Source organism: Xenopus laevis, chromosome 1S, assembly GCF_017654675.1.
Source record: "Xenopus laevis strain J_2021 chromosome 1S, Xenopus_laevis_v10.1, whole genome shotgun sequence".
Classification (NCBI taxonomy): domain Eukaryota; kingdom Metazoa; phylum Chordata; class Amphibia; order Anura; family Pipidae; genus Xenopus; species Xenopus laevis.
In genome coordinates this window covers 49,013,489-49,037,464 of record NC_054372.1, presented here as the reverse complement: position 1 = coordinate 49,037,464, position 23,976 = coordinate 49,013,489, and the positions used below count along the sequence as shown (strand labels likewise).

At 38.0% G+C, this 23,976-nt stretch overlaps 1 protein-coding gene and 1 pseudogene across 1 annotated transcript in view; one reads left to right on the top strand and one right to left on the bottom strand.

Annotated features, from left to right (window-relative positions):
• Window positions 1-10,059, bottom strand: part of mgat4d.S (alpha-1,3-mannosyl-glycoprotein 4-beta-N-acetylglucosaminyltransferase D S homeolog) — a gene marked incomplete at its 5' end in the record, with an annotated part of 51,114 nt that extends 41,055 nt beyond the window's left edge. Inside the window, 1 exon segment of the mRNA NM_001095836.1 lies at window positions 9,810-10,059. Coding sequence (NP_001089305.1) covers window positions 9,810-9,900 — 91 coding nt within the window.
• A 6,882-nt stretch (window positions 10,060-16,941) lies between these two features.
• Window positions 16,942-22,048, top strand: LOC108704374 (annotated as a pseudogene).
• The last annotated feature ends 1,928 nt before the right edge of the window (window positions 22,049-23,976 follow it).

The following is a 23,976-nucleotide window of genomic DNA, read 5'->3' as shown; positions in this document are numbered from 1 at the left end:
CAACACCAACCAGTACTTGTTTGTTTGTGAGGCTTTGGGTGCTTTTCAGCCACCTTATGGAGCCATTAGACGTTTCCACATTTGATGAAACAGGGTCTCGCTGCATAAAAAAGGTCTTTGTTTGCTGTACTGCTTTGATGCAGGCTACTTACACCCTAAAATATCTAAATACATCTAAAAAAAAAAAAAACATCTTATGTTAATGAATGTGCAACATTTCTCTATTTAAACCAGTATTTATATGTTCCAAAGGCTTAAAAAAAAATATTCTGCTTTCCTGAAATTTACTTGCTATATAGCCTAGTCAAGAGAAAATAAAAACATTTGTTATAACTGTATTTTGATCTGGGCCCTTATTTAAAAGGTTAAAAACACATCACCCATAGAATGGGAGGAGATGTCACAAATTTCTTTGTTGCCGACAAATAATATGTAATAGTTTGTGGTTTCAGTCGAAGACTTATCCTACTGCCCTTTTGTAACCCAATCCTTATGAATAAGAAGCCACAAGGTAAATATATGTTCAGGTATGTGTCTCATGTGTACATTTATTCAACATCTAAACCTCTTTAATCCATTTGATGACAATAAGCCCGGAAGAACGCAATTTCCCTGTGTGTGCCATATCAAATGTCTTCCAAAAAAGTTATACAGATACTAATACATTATAAATATTGTTACACCCAGTAATGTAATTTAAAACAATTTGCAGTTATTTTTTCTATAGTCCTCTAGTCTGGAATTTAAACCATTAAAATGATTTTAGGGCGCCGCTTACACTAGAAAACAGACCATAGTTAGAAAATGAATGAGAGAGGGTCTAAAGAAAAAGTTAAGTAGCAAAAATCTAGTCTCAGAATAAAATATTCTTGTTGCAAGGCATGGATGACCCTGGCAACCAAACAGCATTTCCAACTGAGGTTTTAAAGTGGAAAGACATCCCAAAAAAAAAAAAAAAAAAAAAAAAAAAAAGGACATAGTTCCAGATTCACTCCAAATATAAGTGTATACATCAAACCACAAAAGTTACTTCTAACACGAACTCTTTTGAAAATTTGAAAATACAGGATACAAAATTCTTATCCATACATTAAGGCTTCCTCCTATCTATTTTAATTTTTAAAAAATTATTCATTTTTCTCTGTAATAATAAAGCAGTAGCTTGTACTTGATGGTACCAAAGCTGCATGAATTTATATTGGTGGGATTTATTAAAGCCAGATGCTGCAAAAAGTTTGAATCCGAAAATTCACCATCTTAGACCTGCCAAGGTTGTATATAAGTCAATGGGAGAGAGGTCTCTATCCTATTTGGAATTTTCTGTGGTCTGCGCTGGAATTAACCATTACCTACTATTTTGGGTAGAAATCTGAAAATTGTAAAAAAAAAAAAAAAAAAAAAAAAAAAAATCCAGTGATTCAGGAAAAAAAGGTTTTTGGTTTATCGAGTTTTTCCCCGATCCAATTAAATCGAGAATTTTAATAATAGATAAGGTTAAATCATTGATTGTAGTTCGGTCTGACTTTTTTAAAATACCTGGACGAAAAAAAGCCTGGAGCATGGACTAGTTATCTACAGTGTTTTGCACCAACAACGTGTTAGTGTTTTTCATTAAGATAGACATCTTCTGATACATGACTCAACTCAAAAGAACTCTGCAATGGCCTCACTAAATGAGTCGTGCTTCTTATGTGAAAGCCGGACACAACAGTGACCAAGGCAATTACAAAGAATCAAATCAGCAAAGAGTCAAGAGCGCAATTTGAGTTGCTAAAGCAACAGTGGACAATAATTACACCACACCTTGTCGTGTTTTATGTTATATGTGACATTTGTGACATTACCCCAAGGGTGAAGACACAAAGAGCTACTTGTCAAGGCTAAACAATAGACAATAGTGATAATTGGCTTTGCTAAGATGCTACCTTTGTCACCCTTCCTTCCCATCTGTACTTGCTACCCCAGCCCCCCCACTCATTCACCAACATACAAACTCCTGTTTCCCCTTTCAAGAACTTAGAGTAAGTCAGGGTGGCTGGAGGAGAAATTTGTTCTTTATTTTGGGAGGCAATAGCCCCCATAGGCAGCAGTCTCTCCTGTCTACCCCTGGTTCACCAAAATATGGCTGGAGAAATGGCTCTATCACTGGGCTGGAGGCAGCATTATCCTTCAACAGGCTGGTGTACGGTTTATATTTCTAGTCTGATCTATAGAAAGATTGTACTGCTCCCAGCCCAGTGTCTCTATCTCGTGACAACTGTGACTGTACTCAGCTTGGGGGAAAATTTGTAGAAAAACTGAACGTTGAGGCCCCACATTCCAAGTAATACAAACAAACTCCTATTGGTTTTCATAGGAAAGTGCCAGTGTCACTTTGACGACATCACTGTAGGAAAAAGTCAATCTTGAAATGACAATCCTGTAGCTAATGCATAATTTATTAACTGAAGAATCTGTAGCTGACAAAGGGTTCCAGTTGGTGTACGATCTCTTACAAAGGATTGTCCTATTGTATAAAGTTACTTCGTTTTACACAAGATGTCATTTAAACCAAAAAGGCAGAATTCTATAGGGAAAAAAACTCTAATGTACAATGCTTTGTGAAAGCTTTATACTGGATCCTTTAACTTATCGCTTGTAAAGAAGAACGTCCCAGGAGTACATTTCCATTTTTTGTACTTTCCACCTAGGACACACCCCATTCACAGAGCTGGTGTACACTGCTTATTTTTTGAATTCCTGGATTGGAGGCAAATTTTGGTTGCAAAAAAAAACAGGTGTGCAACAAACAGAGCCTCCTGTAGGCTGCCAGTCCACATAGGGGCTACCAACAGCCAATCACAGCCCTTATTTTGCACCCCCTAATGCTTGTGTTGCTCCCCAACTCCTTTTGCATTTGAGTGTGGCTCACAGGTAAAATAGGTTGGAGTTCCTTGAACTATATAATACAGGAGTGTCCATACTTTACTAATGCAGGGTCTACCTCTAGTGATGCTGTCCCATTATCATCTACATCCATAAAGCATTGTTAGTATTCGGTTTCATGGAAAATATTACTTCAATATTGTATTGATTTCTGAGACAATGTATATTGCTATATTTGACAAACAACTATTTCTTATGTAACCTTAACATAATAAATATCTGAATGAAACAGCAGGGAAACTTAGTCAAACTGTTTGTTGGTAGATCCCAATCTACTTTTTGGGCACTCCTGATATAATACTTGGGGTTATGTAATAAAAGGCACTAAGTTTGCCCTGGTGCAGTAACCCATAGCAACCAATCAGCAGGTAGCATTTACTGGTCACCTGTTTAAAAGCAGACATCTTATTGGTGGCTATGGGTTATTGCTCCTGGGCAAACATTATGCCATTTATTACATTTGGGGGTTAGTATGGTTTCTCAAAAATAAGACCAACAGGTTGCTGTAATCTCATTTTGCAGTGACACAAAAGCAAAATATTGTTTTTTTTAATTCTCACTGTAGTATACTGGTAAGCCAAACTAGCCAGATGCGTTTGCGTACATAAATATTCAAAAGTATAGTGCTATTTATAAAATTTGAGGAATACTACTGGATTTGCATAGAGCTTGTAAAAGAACTGAAATATAATGTTTGCAGTTAACTTGTCACAGATCATAGAATCTGGTAGACTGACACTTTTGTTTTTGATCTACAGTGGAATCCTGTTTTTCAGGGGACCAGGGAAAAACATGTAAAATCCGGGAAAATTTAAAATAAGAGAAATGTATTAAAGCCACTTATATGTAAAGTATTCCAAATTCTAAAACAAAAATCTGTACCCTTTAAGCAGAATCCGCACCTTATACATAGGTTTTAATGGAGTAGTTACAAATTCCCCTGTGCTTGCGCAACTCTCGCAATATTTTGTAAGCTCCAGGACAGGCGTACATGCGCAGTGTGAAATATGAGGTGATAATGGTGCAAAAGATCTAATATGGCATCTGCAATCGCAAGATACATTGTAACTTTTAACTCCTAATGTTAGCCATTTTTTGAGCTTAAAATTAAGCAATAAAAACTACACAAAATGTGGGAAATGGAAACGTAAAACACAGGAATAGAGCCCATAGCAAAGCATTAAAATTGGCGGGACTGCAAAACAACAGCTTAAAAGGCGGGAAAACGTAAAAACCGGGGACAAAAATTCAGGGTTATACTGTAATTTCTTAAAAAGAGGATCTATACCAAACAGACAAATACTGCCTTGAAAAAAAAATATATATAAGGCTTAACATATTTCTTAATGTTAAACCTTTATTGTGCCACTGAATGTAGAATCTATAATGCCTGCTTAAGAAGGCCATAGCACCAGAGCCACATTTTCTACATTTCATTCAGTGATTTTATCTATCCTATAAATTTGTTTGCATGGCAGCATCTTGTATAAATCAACTGTATGTTTATCTTGCAAAAGGTTAATCCTACATTTTATATGATTTTCAAATGACAGGCGCAGGATTACTGCTGATACAAAGTAACAGTAGTCAGCCAGTTCAGCAAAGTAGTCAGACAGATCAGAAGGAGAGCAGATCATGAAAATATGCATATTTGTATTTGATGTATATTGCAAAGTTGCTTGAAATTATGTTTACTTTTCAAAAAGCTTAAGTTATGTTTGTGTGGCGTTCCCCTTTAATTATTTCATTGAAAGTCAAACAACACTGCTATATCTGTTGAAAGAGTAACAAACATATTCAGCTGTTAGATAAAGCCTTAGGCTAGTAGCCCACAGGCTTTCCTAAGCCTGAGTTTTCTATGCAGCCAGTGAAAAAGCCAATGCGCTCCCATCTGCTCCTTACAAGCAGATGAACATACACAACCTCAGCCGGTGTGCAGACACACAGAATGGACCTTCCTGCAAAAATATGCATTTTCGCACCAAAATCTGCTGTATGTGTCTGTAAATTTACTTAAAAAATAAAAAAAGGAGTGGATGAGAGTACTTCACTTCAAAAAATACATGATATGCATAACAATTGTTTTTGGCTGGGGTGGTACAAGAGAGACTAAAACTGTTATGTAATTAAAGGCACTAAGTTTGCCCAGGAGCAGTAACCTATAGCAACCAATCGCAGGTAGAATTTCCTGGTTACATGTTTAAAAGCAAAGACCTTATTAGTTGCTATGGCTTACTGCTCCTGGGCAAACTTTGTGCCTTTAATTACATATGAGGGTAAGTGCCTTGGACTCTACCCAAGTGCCTTCCTGTTACATCAGCAAAAAAAGTTGCAGGGACTTCCCTCTCCTTCCGTACATCACTGGGGAAGATTCACACACCTTGCATCTCTCTAATGAAAAAAAATATAGCAAGAACAACCTGGGGAATGTAGTACTCTTAGGGGCTTATTATCTTACTGTGTAAAACACTTAACACCAGAAAAAAGGTGTAAAAAGCGGTGTAAAATAAAATGCACACCTTGAAAGATTTGCCATTTATTTTACGCCGCCCCAAACTCCGAATTTGATGTTATATTACACCACTTTAGACCTTGTATAATTCATTGGCGAAAAATTCAGCAGTAAGTAAGTACAGCTGGTAAAAAAAAACCATGATGGATGAACACCATATCTTCACATAGCAATTTTAAATGGCTGATGGTTTACACTAGATTTTTACACAGAGGTATGCTATTGCTGATTCAAATCACAACTAAGTTTAGATCTAATTTATATCAAGAGTGAGATCTAACATAACATCCTAAACTGTTGCTTGCATTTCAAAAAGAAATAGAAAGAATTTGGTTTTGTTCTTTAAGGGCAGAGACACACGAGGAGATACGGGAGAATAGTCGCCCGATGACAAATCACCTCTTCCTTGGGCGACTAATCTCCCAGAACTGTCTTCCCGTCGGCTAGAATATAAATCCCTGGCGGCATGGCACTCAGAGCGCTTTTCCGAAGTCGCCTCACGAGGAGAGTTAAAGTTGCCTCAGTTCAGGGAGATTAGTCGCCCAAAGAAGAGGCGATTTGTCAAAATCTCCCCGTGTGTCTCTGCCCTAAACATTATAAATATTTCACCTTTGACTGTACAAGTTCTAAAATCGTTTAAATTGAGCAACAGCAGCACAGTGTCCTCTTTGATAAATTACAGGCATTAACAGGACAACCATATTTTAATAAAGGGGGGCTCAAATTCAGAGACAGCAGTTTATTCTACTGCCACTCCATTCGGCCATCCTGCTCAGAAAACAGGGAGGAGAAACACCTAATGACTTGACAGTCTGCTGCTGAACTACAATGCACTGCAAAACCTGTACAATAGAAAGAATTGCAATTTCAGCCTAAAGATAGAATGTAGCCAGTCCTTCAGACAATGAGGCTCTGCTCTTTGTATCCACTGTAAACAGTTTTTAATATTTGCTACTTGACCCTTGACCATAATAGTATAAATCACAACCTTCACCTAAGCACTAAAATGTTCCATTTGTGTGCTTGCCGTTTCTTCCATTGGTTTTATGGCTACAAATGCCATTGTGAAATCCAATAATCCAAAAATTGCTAGTGCTAAACAAATAGAATTTCGACTTAAAACCCAAAATACACAGGTCACATAGGTCTTTCAATAAAACTGTTCTTTGTCTGTCTGGCACATGCAACATGTTAGCTTTGACCTACTCAAATTAAACCAGAAAAAGAAGCACTGAAACAAACTTTGCCTTTATTATCATAGTCACAATGTATCTTCAGATCAATAGACACCTCTACTAATTTGACATAGTCTGGCTGTACACACTAAAGAGTTCCCACAACTATAAAGTTTCCTCTGTATAATCAGGATGCTCTTGCGGTATAAGAGCGCAGCTATTGATTAACAAAAACACATTTCCTGTTCCTATTAACCACAGGATGATGCAGATTTGTATGAATATGAACTAAAACCCTAGAGTTTAAAGGTCTGGAATAGATATAGGTATATGTGCCCATAAAAAAAGGCAAACATGTCACACAGTAAAGGAACAGGCCATGCACAGAAGCCCTACCCAAAATGATAAGAGGAAACAGAGTAGAATACACAAGACTACATCCAAAATTAGCATTCATTATGAGAGCAGCAATTTGTATGTTAGTGGTGCCATACTCCTCTCCTTGCTTCCTAATTTTAATTCACAGACTAATAAGCCCTTGGCCATGTTATCATTACAACTTCTATTACCAAGCAAATTGCACTACTGGTTAATAAACAAGTACAAAAAAAACAAAAAAAAACAATACACATACAAGGCAATGTACTAACATAAGAGTTAAACGGCTGATCTTTGCTTTCATATTTTAGGTTGTACAATACAGCCGTGTAATCTTCAGCAATAACATTGGCAGTAGAGTAGTTTGTACTGAAGAGGTGAAAGGCTTTCAAAGGAGCATCATCACCGAGCTTAAAGGGGTGTTCACCTTTAAAGTAACTTTTATTATGTCATAGAACAACCAATTCGAATCAACTTTTCAATTGCTTTTCATTATTTTTTTTTTATATAGTTTTATAGTTATTTGTCTTTTTCTTCTGATTCTTTGCAGCTTTCAAATGGGCATCACTGTCCCCTTCTAAAAAAAAAACAAATGCTCTGTAAGGCTACAAATGTATTGTTATTGTTACTTTTTTTTTTTATTACTGATCCGTCTATTCAGACTCTCTCCTATTCATATTCCAGTCTCTTATTCAAATCAATGCATGGTTGCTAGGGTCATTCGGGCCATAGTTACCAGATTGCTTAAAATACAAATTGAAGAGCTGCTGAATAAAACGTTAAATAGCTCAAAAAACACATAAAAAATGAAAACCAATTGCAAATTGTCTCAGAATATCACTCTCTACATCAGTGATCCCCAACCAGTAGCTCGCGAGCAACATGTTGCTCACCAACCCCTTGGATGTTGCTCCCAGTGGCCTCAAAGGAGGTGATTATCTTTTAATTCCAGGCTTGGAGGCAAGTTTTGGTTGCATAAAAATCATGTGTACTGCCAAAAAGAGTCTCCTGTAGGCTGACAATCCTCATAGGGGCTATCAAGACACTTCTTTGGCTATCCCAAGAAGTGTTTGCATACCTGTGTTGCTCCCCAACTCTTTTTATTTTTGAATGTGGCTCATGGGTAAAAAAGGTTGGGGAACCCTGCTCTACATCATACTAAAAGTTATCTCAAAGGTGAACAACCCCTTTAAATACAAAAGCGATTGCAAAACTGCATAGGCAGGGAGCTTACCCATTGTTCTAGTGTGTAACCACATGATCAGAAATTAGGGGGAGACAAGCCATGCCTATGTCAGGATCATTCTCTATTTTGTATTTAACTTATTGTTGATGGGATGCTGCCATATGTCCCAAACACCACTATTTAATTTTGGGAAATAAAATTGTGAGAATGCATATGACCTGGGATTACACATCTGCATATTGAGCAAGCCATGACATTTGATAAATATACACATACGTATTATATATATATATATATATATATATATATATATATATATATATATATATATATATATATATATATATATATATATATATATATATATATACACACACACACACACACATATATACATACATAATATATATGTGTGTATGTATGTATGTGTGTGTGTGTGTGTGTGTGTGTGTGTGTGTGTGTGTGTGTGTGTACACACACACACACACACACACACACTGGTTGCTGTACACAAGGAGTTAACATTAATATAAAAGACTAAATTGCTAGTTATTTGAGACCCTAAAGCATCAGTGGACCTTGCAGTTTTACCGACAGTGTCCATTTAAAGCCTCAATTGCTATCAGTTAATTGAGAACTAAATGCTGCCTAACAGGAAGATAAATTCCAGATATTGATCAGCCTGGGCTTTTCCTGTTTTACGGGAGCCCTGAGACCTCACATTACATTTAGCTGTTTAACAGTACTGAAAATGCCTGATTTGAAATGCAAGTGGTCAAATAGCTTCCATATCATGTAAAACACATTTTTATCGGCTAATCAGTTGCCATTAAATTTGGGCTCTTATAAAAGACATAGCTGACAAAAGAATATCCATTAAAGGTCAGTCCTTTAAATAATTGATATGAATACCCATTAAAGTTCCCCCTAGATTGTAAACTCTCACAGACAGGGCTTTGTATATTGTCACACAGGAAAAGAGGTGAAAAAAATACCAAGTCTCGCCCCTTATTAATTTCAATTACAATTTCCTCGACTCAGAGTCAAGTGAGTGGACACTAATGACATAATTGATGCTTAGATTAAGCTATTTGAACACAGATGGGGAAGAAATATGCTGCATCAGAAGGAAATGACACTAGAACGAGCCCTTGTGTTTACATGGCTTTATACTCCCTTCTATTCCAGCAGGCCAGCTGTGCCCAGCCAAGAGGTGACTGTGGTGTATTACTGAGCTTTCTTACAAACTTGCAGCCTACATATGTTATTCTGCACCCCCCCACTTACAATGCACTCTTCCTTGCTTTGAACCCCCCCTTGATAGCTCTGTTTATAAACAACCCCTTAGTCATGGCCTGACCCACGTTTCACACGGTGGGTACCCTGCGTATCTAGCCTCCTACTGGCTCCCCAACACTGGAACAGCCCACTCCGGGGGAGGATGGGGGAGTAATGACAGCTGCTAACACTTGCACTGGAGACCCTCTGGGCTCCTGTAACTTCCAACAAGGACAGGCTTCCTGGGACCCAATAACTGTAGCAGAGCTGTAACTCCCATTATCCCCTCCACAGAGTTAAATGTACAGTATGAGGTGGGAGTCAAAAGCTCGTCACTATAGTCCCAGCCACTTACCTCTATCTCCGTACCACGCCGCGTACCAGGACAGAGAGAGGAAAGCAGCTAAGCAGAAGAAAGTCAGCAGACTGCCATTCCTGAGCCTCATCGCACATAGCTCCCGGCCAGCTCCCATACACCGAGCCCGGCACTTGTCTGCGCTGAGCAGCCGAACTCTCTCCCCTTGTTGCTGGGGCGTCACTTGAGACAGTCGTCCCTGTCAGACTTTGCACTTTTGTCTCTTGTTTCCCCTTGAGCCCGTTTCAAGTGAATAGAGTAGTAAGGGGCGGGCTCAGCAGTCGTCCTCTTTTCACTCGCCTGCATTGCTTGCCTCAGGTGGCTAATGACTGTACCTTGGGCAGGTCTCGCTGTAGTCAGTAGCACTCCCCCTGCCGCCTCCTGTCTGCACTCCTGTCTGCCGCTGGATTCCCGCCCCTCCCTCACTCACTTCCTCTGCTCCTTGTTCAGCTCTCGGCATTTGGGCGACTGAGAAAAGAACAACAAGGACAAATAGCGGAACTCTCCAACGTTTATCAGGGTGGGGGGGAATTGAGAGGATGTTGTCAAGCGTCCTTATGTCCCACACAGGCAGCCCTTGGGTTTAACTCTGCACAAGAGCTTGCCTTCTTTTTTATTGATAACATTTACCAAAATCATTGTTGTCAAGTAACACACGTCCTTAAAGAAGGGATACTGTCATGGGAAAAATGTTTTGTTCAAAACACATCAGTTAATAGTGCTGCTCCAGCAGAATCCTGCACTGAAATCCATTTCCCAAAAGAGCCAACAGATTTTTTTATATTTCATTTTGACATGGGGCAGGGCCGTTCCTGCCATGAGGAAAGATGAGCACCTTGCCTCAGGCACCAGTGAACGGCCAGTTACAAGGGGCGGCAAAAAGCCGCCTCCTGTAACTTTAAGAGCTGAATTTCCAGTTTTTAAACTGGAAATTCGGCTCTGCTAGTGCTGAAAGCACAGTACGTGCTCGTTGCGCCAGCGATGCCACCCCTTTTGACCCTCTCAGACGCTAAACTTTTAAGCGCGGAGCGGGAGAGGACAGATCGCCCCTGGGGCTAGACGTATTGTCAGTTTCCCAGCTGCCCCAGTCATGTGACTTGTGCTCTGATAAACTTCAGTCACTCTTTACTGCTGTACTGCAAGTTGGAGTGATATCACCCCTCCCCCCCAGCAGCCTAACAACAGAACAATGGGACGCTCCCTAAAGCTGGCCATAGATGTACAGATCCTATCGTACAAATTGAGGATTCATACGATTTTCAGATCGTGTGCGGAGAGTGCCGACATCTTTCGTCCAGCAGAGATCGGTCGTTTGGTTGATCAGACAGGTTTGATTTTGACCCAACCGATCCCGCCGGAGCCCATTGCGCATTGTAATCGGATCGTTCGGCCATACGGCCGAACGTTGAGATTACCCCTGATATAGCCATGCTCGTTAATGGCATATCGGGGAAAGATCTGCTCATTTGGCGATATCGCCAAACGAGCGGATCTTTGCATCTATTTGCAAGATAACAGCTCCCTGGTAGATCTAAGAACAGCACTCAATAGTGACACTTTCATTTACATTGAGTAGGAGAAACAACAGCCTGGCGGAAGGCAGTTCCATCCTAAAGTGCTGGCTCTTTCTGAAAGCACATGACCAGGCAAAATGACCTGAGATGGCTGCCTACACACCAATATTACAACTAAAAAAAAATACACTTGCTGGTTCAGGAATGAAATTTTGTATTGTAGAGTGAATTATTTGCAGTGTAAACAGTGTCATTTAGAAATAAAAACATCATAAAAATCATGACAGAATCCCTTTAAGGTAAATAAAATAGCATATGGAAATTAAGATTTAGTTAGGTATTCGGCCGAATCTTTCGCGAAGGATTCGGGGGTTTGGCCGAATCCAAAATAGTGAATTTGGTGCATCACTAATGGTAACAAGGTGTTATTTTATTTACCTTAAAGGGATTCTAATTTGCATATGCAAATTAGGGGTCGAAAGGGGGACATATTTTTAACTTCCAAAAAAAGTCACGCGATTTCCCTCCCCACCCCTAATTTGCATGCGGATTCTGTTCGGCCAGGCAGAAGGATTTGGCTGAATCCTGGCCGAATCCCGAATCCTGAATTTAAGTGCATCCCTAGTTACCATTGAGGGCGATGGCACATAAGGCTAGTTTTGGATTGGGATTCAAAATAGGCACTGGCATTTCAAGCTCACAAAAACCCAAACTGCCATTTTACAGCAGCCCTTCTGCCATTTGTAGGTGAGAATTTTTTATTTTTAGGTTTGCTATAAATGAGGTTGTGCAGCTTGAGCTAGATATTTTTGTCTTAGCAGCTGAATGGGAATATGTGTGAGTGTGCTAGGGGTGCAGGTAGGGTTGCCACCAGGCCGGTATTTTATCAGCCTGGCCAGAAAAAATGATGGTTGATCCCAATGTTATATATATACATATATATATATATATATATATATATATATATATATATATATATATATATATATATATATATATATATATATATATATATATATATATATATATATATATATATATATATATATAGAAAAAAAGATAAATATATAAATATATATTTTTTTAGAGAAAAGGTGGCAACCCTTGGTTCAGGTGGGGAGATGGGGGTTTGTTTGTGCTGCATAAATTTGGATATGACTGTTTTAAAGGTTGGGACCTGTTTGGAAAAGTTTTCTCCACAGAACAAATCTTAAGTGGATAAACCTGACTTATCTTTTTCACCATGCTATGATGTATCAAGCTGGATTTGATATTTATATCAGGATTGCAAATTGTTTGTTAGAATTGAAAGCTAAATAAAATGCATTTAATGAAATGTGAATTTAGTTTTTCATAGAAAATGTGGCTAAAACATCCGTATAAATGCCTTAAATGAAGTACAATAAAATAACCCTTAAAAGTGATGTATTCCTGAATGTTATTGTGGAGCTAGGCAGGCCTGGACTGGCAATCTGTCCATTCTGGCAAATATTGGAGGTGCTTCTCTGTTTTCAATAGGCTGTTTCCATCATAGGAAGCTGCTGGCTCTAAGATGTAGCTAAAGGACAGCTACCAAGGCCATATTCACTTCAGTCACTGCACTGTCTCTCCTCCAGCTTTCCCAATTACAAGATGTTGGGATGTAATGGAACACTAAGTATGAATTTGGGCTTTGGATATCCTAAAGCACCTACATAAATCTGCTTGGATGTGCAGTGGCAATGCAGAACTGCATGTGAAGGCCAGAGCCTGCTATGTTTTTTACTTGAGGAACAAACAGATACTATCTCAAGGATTAAATGCCTTTTCATATAGGGCGGGTTCTTTTTTTTGGGGGGGGGGGGGCTTGTTCAGGATGTTTGTTGGGCAGGTAAAGTACCATGTATCCTGATATCTGTAAGTTGTACATTTACTTTAGTTACAGATGTCATATGATTTAGATGTAAGGGGACAAAAATATGCTCTTACCTCTGCCATTGACTTGTTACGGTCTCGATTTCACAGTTGGTTGCAGTAGCAGTTTAATGATATGTGAAGCCCCTAGGCTACAATTCCACAGGGCCTCCTTTATAGGCTACTCCCAATCCCATGCACACAGATATGTGCAGATCCAGGAACGCATGCTTTCTGTGCTGTACTGACTTATGCAACTAGGTGCACGCATCCAGGCACACACAAGTGTCTTGCTTGCCTGGGCCTAACACAAATATAAATAAATATTAAAGATTTTGGAAGAAAAAAAATCTAGATGGGCCCAAGATGACACTGGACCACTTCAGCAGAAACATGTGTGGGTACTTCCTCTTTGGCCTATGAAGATCTGGAGGCAGGACTGTGAGAAAGTCCAGACAAGGCAGTAGTGATTGTGATTAGTACTCCGGGTGATTGTGTAAAAGAGTGAGACAGAGCATTGAGGTATAGGTTAGTAGGGGACCAACAATCTGTTGTGAAACGGCTGTGAGAAGATATGCACACTTTGTGGATGAATTGATCCTAGGCTTGCCACCTTATCCCAAATGTTGGGCGGGAACAAAAAGGGGCGGTTAGTGACTTTAAAACGGGTGGGCCCGTGACGCAAAAGGGGCATGGCTACGGCCCGGAGATTTGACAAAGTCAGCAAAGCTAAGTTTACTGGGGATTGGGGACAGGCCGAGGGGTCTTTTTGAAGGGTATTACAAATTTACCGGCCGCTACATTGCCGGTAAATTTGTAATACCGGCCCCGGCCTTGGCAGGTGTTTTACCGGCTAGGCCGGTAAACTACCGGCCGGGTGGCAACCCTAATTGATTCTGGGTTGTTCTGTGGGTTTCACTTCAGTGTAAGGCACCGCCAGGCCGTCCAAATTTTCTCAAATAGTAGATAGCACTCAGGAGAACCAGTTTCCTTAGTTAAAAGTTACTTTATTTAGAAAATGCACAACATGTTTCAGATCAGGGTGATCCTTCCTCAGGTGCTCATATACACAGTGTACATAACCCAAGTCCCTTTTAAAAGAAACAAAATACAAACAAGTGTGTCCATTCCCCCATTTGGCTAGACAAATTGGCATACATTGTTACAAAATTCCTTACGGACTACTAGGCCATCTACTGGCTTACTCCAGTAATGCACCAACAAAACTGAATATATCATACAATAAAATCTCAGCAGATAGTAGTCTCCTACCTGCGGTGCAATATCAATGTAATTTGTTCAAAGTGTTCAAATAGTCCTTAGATGCTGTGAAATAAAAGTTTTAATCAGTTTTACAAGAAACATTTATAGCTCTGTGCATCATTAAGTCCAAGTGACTCAAGAGTATTTAAAGTATCTATCCACTTAGCTTCTTGCTGGAGCAGCAACTTTTTTCTATCACCCCCTCTACTTGGTAATAGGACTTCCTCTATAGCACTTGCCAGCTCAAGCTGGCACTGTTATGTTTGTTTTCAAAAAAGTGTTGGCCCACCAGTGTGTGTCTTTGTATCATTCGGATTATAGTTGGTTATTGACCTTTTATGCTTATTAATCCTTATTCTGACTTTCCTGGATGTTTGGCCCACATACATTTTGCCATATGGGCATTTGATGCCATACACTACATAATCAGTGTTACACGTGGCATACTGTTTTATCTGTATTTTATTACCTCTTAATGGATGGGTAACATGTTCACCTTTTATAATCGAATTACAGCATCCGCAATTGAGGCAAGGGAAAGTATCAACCTTAGGTGTGCCAAAAAATCTTGTGTTTTTCTGCTTATGTGATCTGACCTTACCAATCTATCGGCTATATTTCTACCTTTTTTGTAGGAGAAGAAGGGGAATTCCTTACAGTATTTACCCAAAGTGGGGTCCTTCTGTATTATGGGTCAATGGTGGCAGATAAACTTTTGTATTGCTTTACTGTTAGGGCCATAGATGGATACAAAGCCAAAAGCCAAAAAATCTTGTGTTTTTCTGCTCATGTGTTAGATCTGACCTTACCAAGCTATCGGCTATATTTCTACCTTTTTTGTAGGAGAAGATGGGGAATTCCTTACAGTATTTACCCAAAGTGGGGTCCTTCTGTATTATGGGCCAATGGTGGCAGATTAACTTTTGTATTGCTTTACTGTTAGGGCCATAGATGGGGAGCTGTTCTTTTTTCTTTTTAGATGTTGTGTTGCGTAATAGGGATTCTCTTTTAATTTGTAACACTTCATCCCGTGCTTTAACCAAATTAGCTTTACACACAATTAAATTCACTGCTGAATATGATGTTAAAATGGCCCACTACCTTGATGTTAATGTCATAAAGGATGGCAATACCCTCACCACAGATTTATACAGCAAACCTGCCGAACGTAATAATATGCTACATAGAGACAGTTATCATACACCCAGTACTTTAAAGGGCAAGGAAAGGCAAAAAAATAAAATCCCATTTTTACTTTCTTTAATGAAAAAGAAACCTATCTCCAATATACTTTAATGAAAAAATGTGTACCGTTTTTATAAGAAACCTGACTGTATGCAGTGAAATTCTCCCTTCATTTACTGCTGTGGATAGGAATTGTCAGATGGTCCCTAACTGCTGAGCAGGGAAACAATCATACTTATGAACAGCAGGGGGAGCCCCCGCCTTACTTCCCAGCCATGCAGAATTCAAGCAGCTTTGTTTATGACGATAAATAATTTGTTTGATTAGGCTCTGTGGTGCAGTAAGTTCATGCTTATGTTTAGTATACACAATACAGCATTTCTAGCCTTATTCTATTTTAGACTTTCCTTGTCCTTTAAAGGGTATACCCAAGGGTATACCCAAGGGACAATTCCTGAGAATACGAAGGATTGCCTCAGATGACACGAAATATATGAACAGTGCTAATGGACTAATTGAGAAATTTGCAGCCAGGGGTTATGATTAAGCTAATTTGGTTAAAACAAGAAGTATAACAAATTCAAAGAAAATCCCTATTACGCAAGACAACATCTAAAAAGAAAAAAGAACAGCTCCCCTTTGTATACATCTATGGCAGCCAGCGGCCGAAGTACTTAAAAAGGAAATTTTGGTATTTAGGATTTTCCAGTGGCAAATACAACTAGAACTAGTATGAATATGGTTTATTTAGATGAAACAGTGTTTTACTTGTGGACTGTTTTATGGACTGCAGTGTTCAGGGGTATAATTACCCATTAAAGCATTTAGCATTTTTAATGACTGTACTACTTTACATTTTCTTTTAGGCAAAAAACATTTTTTAGGATGAAGGACTCATTTTATTGGGGCTTTTAGGAAAATTTGAAATTGCCCACCTTTTGTTTTCAATCATGAATACTAACATGACAAAGTTGGAGATGTTATAATACACAGAATTCCATATTTGTATCCTGTCAAGAGTTCCAAGCATACTTAGAGTTGTAGATCAGCAGAGTCGAAATAGCTGTACTGTATATTGAATCACTATTATAAAAGGTTTGCTTTTCAAGTTTGCTTTTCACCATCTTTAAAAATTAGTTCTGGCATTCTAACCCTGATTAATGGTTTCCCCACTTAATTTCTATGCATAAAGGATGATTTCCTACATATGGCACTACTTCTACAGCAACTATTTCGGTTTTAAGCCTAAGCAACATAGATGGAAGCTGAAAGAGACAATGTTGGCTCTTCCCCTGGTTCGTTCCCAAATTGAAAAGGCCATCCAACAATATTTCACACTGAATCAGGGTACAGTTTTCTCCCCTATAACATTATGGGAAGCACATAAATCCATGATTAGAGGAGAATTAATAAGTATGATGATGGCTCTTAAAAAACATAAGATAGTGAAAATACAGGAATTGCAAACTAAAATTACAGGCAGCTATTTCTGATACCAAGAGAGAGATAGACCTATATTATACCCTAGATGTGGAACAATTCACAAATGGAGAACATATAGATATTATTATAGATAACGATCAAGGTAATGATCCATAGGTAACCCACCTGACACACCTTTGGTTTGCACAAGAAAAAGCAGACAAACTATTATTTGCATGGTCTAAATTGCAAATCTTGTGGTTTGGAAAAAATAAAAAATGGTTTTGCTACCCAAAATGTTATGTTTTTGAGTGCTTCCAATAGAAGTTGCACAGCAAGCATTGGCCGTCGTGCAGAGGAAAAGTAATAAAATTGATATGGGCTAACGAGAGCATGGCACAGAAAACTCTTGTTGCTTCTAAAAATAGGAGAGGGTTAAATGTTCCAAACATTGTATTATTATTATTAGTAGTAGTAGTAGTAGTAGTAGTAGTACAGCTCAAATCATGCCCATTATTCAGTTTTATCGTCTTAACCTTCTACTGTGGATATAGATTGAAGTGGAACAGATTAGACAATTAGTCCCAACAGTATTGCTTTGGCTCTCCAAGAGAGACCGATTTTCACTTTCCCCAAAAGTTAAAACGACATTAATCATATGGGATCAAGTCTGTAAAAAAAACAGTATTAGTGTATCCCCATTACCCAGGTATGCTTAGATGTGGAAATCCTAATTTCATTCCAGGACTGCAGATACAGGATTTTTTTTGGTGGCATAGGCATAATATAAAACATGTTGATCATTTTATAGGACTGCAGAGAATTAAGAAATGGGAATCCATAACTACACTATATGACCCTCCATAAATGGAGTATTTTCGTTATTTAAAAGTGCACCATTATCGAAACACATTATTGCGAAGATGTAATAATATACAGTCAATGACTGTATGGGAATTCTTGTCCCTTAAATTTCCATTTCGTTTACGTGTAATTTCATTACTTTATAAAGATATATTAAATTCAGCAACCCCCTCTCTACCAACTTATACTTAGCAGTGGGAAAAGGAATTGTAAACAACAATAGACGAAGCGATGTGGACACAAATCTGGGAAAGTACAGCTAAGAACTCCATTAACTTTTTAAAGGAAAACTATACCCCCAAAATGAATACTTAAGCAACAGATAGTTTATATCAAATTGAATGACATATTAAAGAATCTTACCAAACTGGAATATATATTTACATAAATATTGCCCTTTTACATCTCTTGCCTTGAACCACCATTTCATGACTCTATCTGTGCTGCCTCAGAGATCACCTGACCAGAAATACTACAACACTAACTGTAACAGGAAGAAGACAGGAAGCAAAAGGCAGAACTCTGTCTATTAATTGGCTCATGTGACCTAACATGTGGTTTGTATGTGTGCACAGTGAATCGTACGATCTCAGGGGGCGGCCCTTATTTTTTAAAATGGCAATTTTCTATTTATGATTACCCAATGGCACATACCACTAAAAAAGTATATTATTATGATAATGGATCATTTACATGAAGCAGGGTTTTACACACGAGCTGTTTTACTCAGTATCTTTTAATAGAGACCTACATTGTTTGGGGGGTATAGTTTTCCTTTAACACAAGAAACATTATATTTGGTAATCTACAATTGCATTAAGTATTGCCTCAATCATAGCCCACTTTGTTTCAGAAACTGTGGAGAGAGAGGGTTGTTGCTGCATATCTGGTGGCAATGAGAGAAGCTACAAAGTTTTGGTAATAAAAACCCATACCCTCGATAGTCCCCTCTCCCTACTCCCCCCTGCATAGGTGTTAACACAAGTAAATGCCCCACAGCTGGTAATTACCCCTCATTGCAGAGTCAGCGCAGTGGAGCTCACAGGGGCCATCTTCAGCGCTTGGGGAAACTCCAGAAAGTAAGCGCCATATCGGCACTTGCACATTTGTAGCAATATTCCGATCCCGAACAACTGCTCATGTGCCGAAAGCCACAGAAATTGCTGAAGGGAGCCGAAAATTCCTGAAGCACCGCATGATGGCACCCGTGAGCTCCGCTGTGCTGACATTGATTGATGGGTAATTACCAGCTTAGAGGCATTTACTTGTGTGAACACCTGTGCTGGGGGGAACATGGAGGGGAGACTATGGAGGGTAGGGGGTTTAGTTCTCCTTTAATAAAAAACTTAATAGAAACAATCGTGGGGGTCAAACTCTGAAAAGTCACTGAAAAGTTACTGAACAAACCAAAGTTATAGCAGCAAAACAAACATGGAAAAAATGTTGCTTCTTCTTATCACATGCCTTACAAGAATGGACTATGGGAAATGAACAGTTGTTACGTATGACCACAGATACCTACAATACTTATGCTAAAATTTGGACTCCTTTGCTTAGCCTATACCAGTCCACAATCAAATTAATATAACCTTTATTTTGAAATCAAACTGAAGGTAAATGGACTCCCTATAAAATATAGGCTTGCTGTGGAACTCTTAAGCTGGATAAACAGATTTTATGGGTTTATTCCGAAAACAAGCTAAATATGGAACCCGATTATGATCATTTTTTAAGGAGAAGTATTTCTTACAATAGATTTTACTACTTTATTAGAAATTTTCATGGAAGGATAATTCTCTGCAGAAAGGTTCTAAATGCCTGTGAAATCTATCCATAGAAGCTACTCTGGTGAAATACTGCCTCATTCAAGATACATCTGTGATTATGTTGTAATAAGAACTAATGTACAGGTATGGGACCTGTTATACAGAATGCTTGGGGCCTGTGATTTACCAGATAACTGATCTTTTCGTAATTTGGATCTTCACACCTTAAGTCTACTAGAAAATCATGTAAACATTAAATAAACCCAAAAAGATGGTTTGCTTCCAATAAGGATTAATTATATCTTCATTGGAATCAAGTACAAGGTCCTGTTTTATTATTACAGGGAAAAAGGAAATCAGTTTTTTAAAATTTGTATTATTTGGTTAAAATGAAGTCTGTCGGAGAAGGGCTTTCTGGATAACAGGTTTCCGGATAATCGATCATATACCTGTACTACCTGTTCCAGTAACCAATTATTAATTTGCTTTTATATTACTGTTCACAGACCAGTAAAATTAATTTTCTCGGGTTCTCTGGGTTGCAGTAAGCTTTAGTTCATGTTACAGCCTCTTTAATTTTAGCCTTGCCTTTATGTGTGTTAGTTACCTCCCCCCCCTTTGAGTATGCGCTATTGCCAAAAAATGTTAAAAGTTGCACAAAAACCTCTAATGTATTTTGGTGTCTGTTTAATAGGTACTGTGACAGGCCATAAATGTTCCAGAGGAGGAGGTGGACCGGTATGTAGCTGATATAGTAAAAGAAAAGAAGATCAGTCTAGAAAAGGATAAAAGGTTTGTAGAAAACCTTATAATGCTATCTAAGTTGCATTGTGTAAAAGTGCTGTTGTCTGTTTTCGAACTTTTAAAAAACTGTAAAATCAAAAACTGTTCTCCCAAGTAAGTGTGTTTAATCAAGTTTCAGTGAATTTATATTTATCTGTCTTGTGTATTGTTTGAATTGTATCTAGTAATAAAGGTATACACTGGTAAGCTCACTTTACTTACATTTTTCTTGAGATAAATCTGAGGATTTGTTTGCTACAGATTTCTGGCTACAAGAAACTATATATAGATGTGGAAGAATTAAGAAAGAAGTCTTATGACTCTAATAAAAATTATCATGAGCAGCAACTGCTAGAGGTGAGTGTGTATCAGAGTAATAAACACTTTTACATTATGTGAGATTCTGAATGGTTGTTAAAAGAAAGAGGTCTTCCACAGTGAGTCCATATTCTTAAAAAAGGAGAATGTGAAGGAGGGTTTTTTTTTTTGCTAGCTGGATGGCAGATATAATCTCATACATGTTTCTGCCATGGAAATATTATAGAAGAAAATGCAAGAAAATTAAACTCATTTTTTGTTTCAGCTTTGGGACTTACTTATGCCTCATGAAAAGCTAAACAACAGAGTCACTAAGCAGTGGGGAGACATTGGCTTTCAAGGTAATGATCCAAAAACAGATTTCCGTGGAATGGGAATGCTAGGGATTGGCAAATTTACTGTAAGTTTACACCCCTTTCAACAGTATGTTAAGTAGTTGTATCTGTTGAGTAGAAGGATTTAATTCATCAAGGACTAAACACAGCCTTTGGGAAGCCACTTCATTTCTGCACAGTTTTATTCACTGCTCCATTTGGAGCTTAACATCATATATATATTTTATATTTCTCGAAAACACCAGGACATTGCAGATATGAGCATAGTGACTACACTTTTAAAATAGGAATTACATTTACATGTATTATTTATTTTAGATATTTCAGTAAACATTATACAGAAGAAGCACGCCTCATCCTGTCCCACTCCAACCATCCAAGACTTCGGTAAGGGAATATGACATGATACACCTCATAGGAGTCAATCCGGTGCATTTTGGTAGTCCAGTCGTCATTTCATAATTTCACAGAGATAGGTAGACATGCATTTGCAAAGACTTATTTTTTCAGTGATGGATATTATATTTGTTAGGATATTCTTAGGAGAAAGCTCAGATTCTGACATAAGTTGATAAGTTTTCTTCAGGCACGTTTGTTGCAAGGTTATATGTTGATGCTTTAATCATTTCCCTACTGCATGACACTCTTCCTAGACTACTCCCTACAATGAGACAAAGTTGTTTTTTTTTTTTGTTTTTGTAATTACATAAAGCCAATTCATTTTTTTTTCATTTTACAGATATTCCTACGCTATAGTTGGTATCAATCTGACAGAGATGGCTTATAGCTTACTAAAGAGTGGGGCTCTGAAATCTCACTTCTATAACACTGTTCCTGAATTTCCTCAGATGAAGAATTTCCATCAGTTGTATTGTGAGTATACTGCATTTACATAGTAACATAGTAAGTTATTTTGAAAAAAGACACACATCCATCAAGTTCAACATTTTTACTTTTTTTGACATGCCTATCTGCCAGTTGATCCAGAGGAAGGCAAAAAACCCCATCTGAAGCCTCTCCAATTTGCCTCAGAGGGGGAAAAAATTCCTTCCTGACTCCAAAATGGCAATCAGACTAGTCCCTGGATCAACATGTACAATGAGCTATCTTCCATAATCCTGTATTCCTTCACTTGCTTAAAAGCCATCCAACCTCTTCCTAAAGCTATCTAATGTACTGTATCAGCCTGTACAACTGATTCAGGGAGAGAATTCCACATCTTCACAGCTCTCACTGTAAAAAACCCCTTCCGAATATTAAGGCAGAACCCCTTTTCTCGGAAATGGGTGACCTTGTGTCATTTGTATTTACTGTATAGTTAACTTCATAATCTAGGACTTATAACATCACCTATAAATCTTAATTATACGTTCATTTTATTAAATGCACAAGTGCTTTGATCTGTCTGTACATTGGTCATATTGTTTTTATCCCAGGCAGCTGGGACCCCCCTGTGACAAGTTTGAAGTCTTGGATCATTGCTGCTATTGACAAGCTGAAACTTAAGGCTGGTGCAATAAGTTCAGTATATAAAATATGGTATGTTTTTAGTCCTATTAATGTTTAGCGTTTAGTTCTCCTTTGATAAAACATTTTACACTATGTAACCCACAATGAATGGACAATATATGGATATCTGCAGCAAGTGACACATGAATGCAGCGTTAATGCTACTCTTTCCTTTGCTAATCTTTGGACATAAGGTCAGTAGAGAGCAGCAGTACTCTGTAAGCTGAACCTGCCAGTTCTACATTGTGACTGTGTATCTATACCCACAACTGCTGTAAGCCTTTTATTTGTTTTTGACGTTGCTCATATGTATGCTTTTATGTTACTGCTATTATCTTTTTGAACAATAATTGCTACTGGGGCCTTAACAGGCCAGTGACAAGACAATTTTGTTTGTGAGATAAAGTCATTTTAACAAATATTTTGTTGTTCTTGACATTAAGGGACAGATTTATCAAAAGTTGAATTTCGAGTTTTAACTCTAATAAATTTGAATTTACTCACAATTCAAATGGGAAGCTATTTATGAAATTCAACGTCTAATATTCGGTCGAATAAGAACAACCTGAAAATTTGAATTGAATCGAATTCAAATTGAGTTTTCCTCCGAAAAAAAACACGAATGTCAGGAAGGCAATTAACATATTCAAATGGCTCCACGGACCTCTGTCGTTGATTGTAAATTAACTCGGCAGGTTGTAGGATGGCGAATATTCGTGTTTCCATGGTCGAGTTGTGATACATCTCACATTCAAGTTTGAGTTGGTGATTTAAAATATAATTTGTGAATGTTGAAAATCCTAATTCGAATTTACCATTCAAACCTTAATAAATCTGCCCCAAAGTATACACATTTCCTGTCCTGTTATGACTTTACTCAAAGCTGCTTTCAGTGTATTGATCTTTTTCGTTGGCCTAACTTATCCTTTTCATAGATATTAAAAAATGTTTGGAACTACATAATTCTTTTGTACCAAATATACCTTTTTAAATCGTCAGAATATTGATTTTTTTTAAAGAAAGCTTACATGTTATTGTTATTTCTAGTATGTTTCTGAAAATTGTTTGCTTAATTCAGTGGTTACAGCTCAACATTTTGCAATATGTATACGATTATACATTGATGGTGCTGAAATTTGTTGCAAAATAAAGTGTCAAGGAGCATTACCTTTTATTCACTGCAGCACTTGTGTCCATAATGCTAAAGAAATAAATCTGCTACACATAGTGCACCTAATGATTTTGCAGCCTGTCTCTCTCTCTCTCTCTCTCTCTCTCTCTCTCTCTCTCTCTCTCTCTCTCTCTCTCTTTCTCT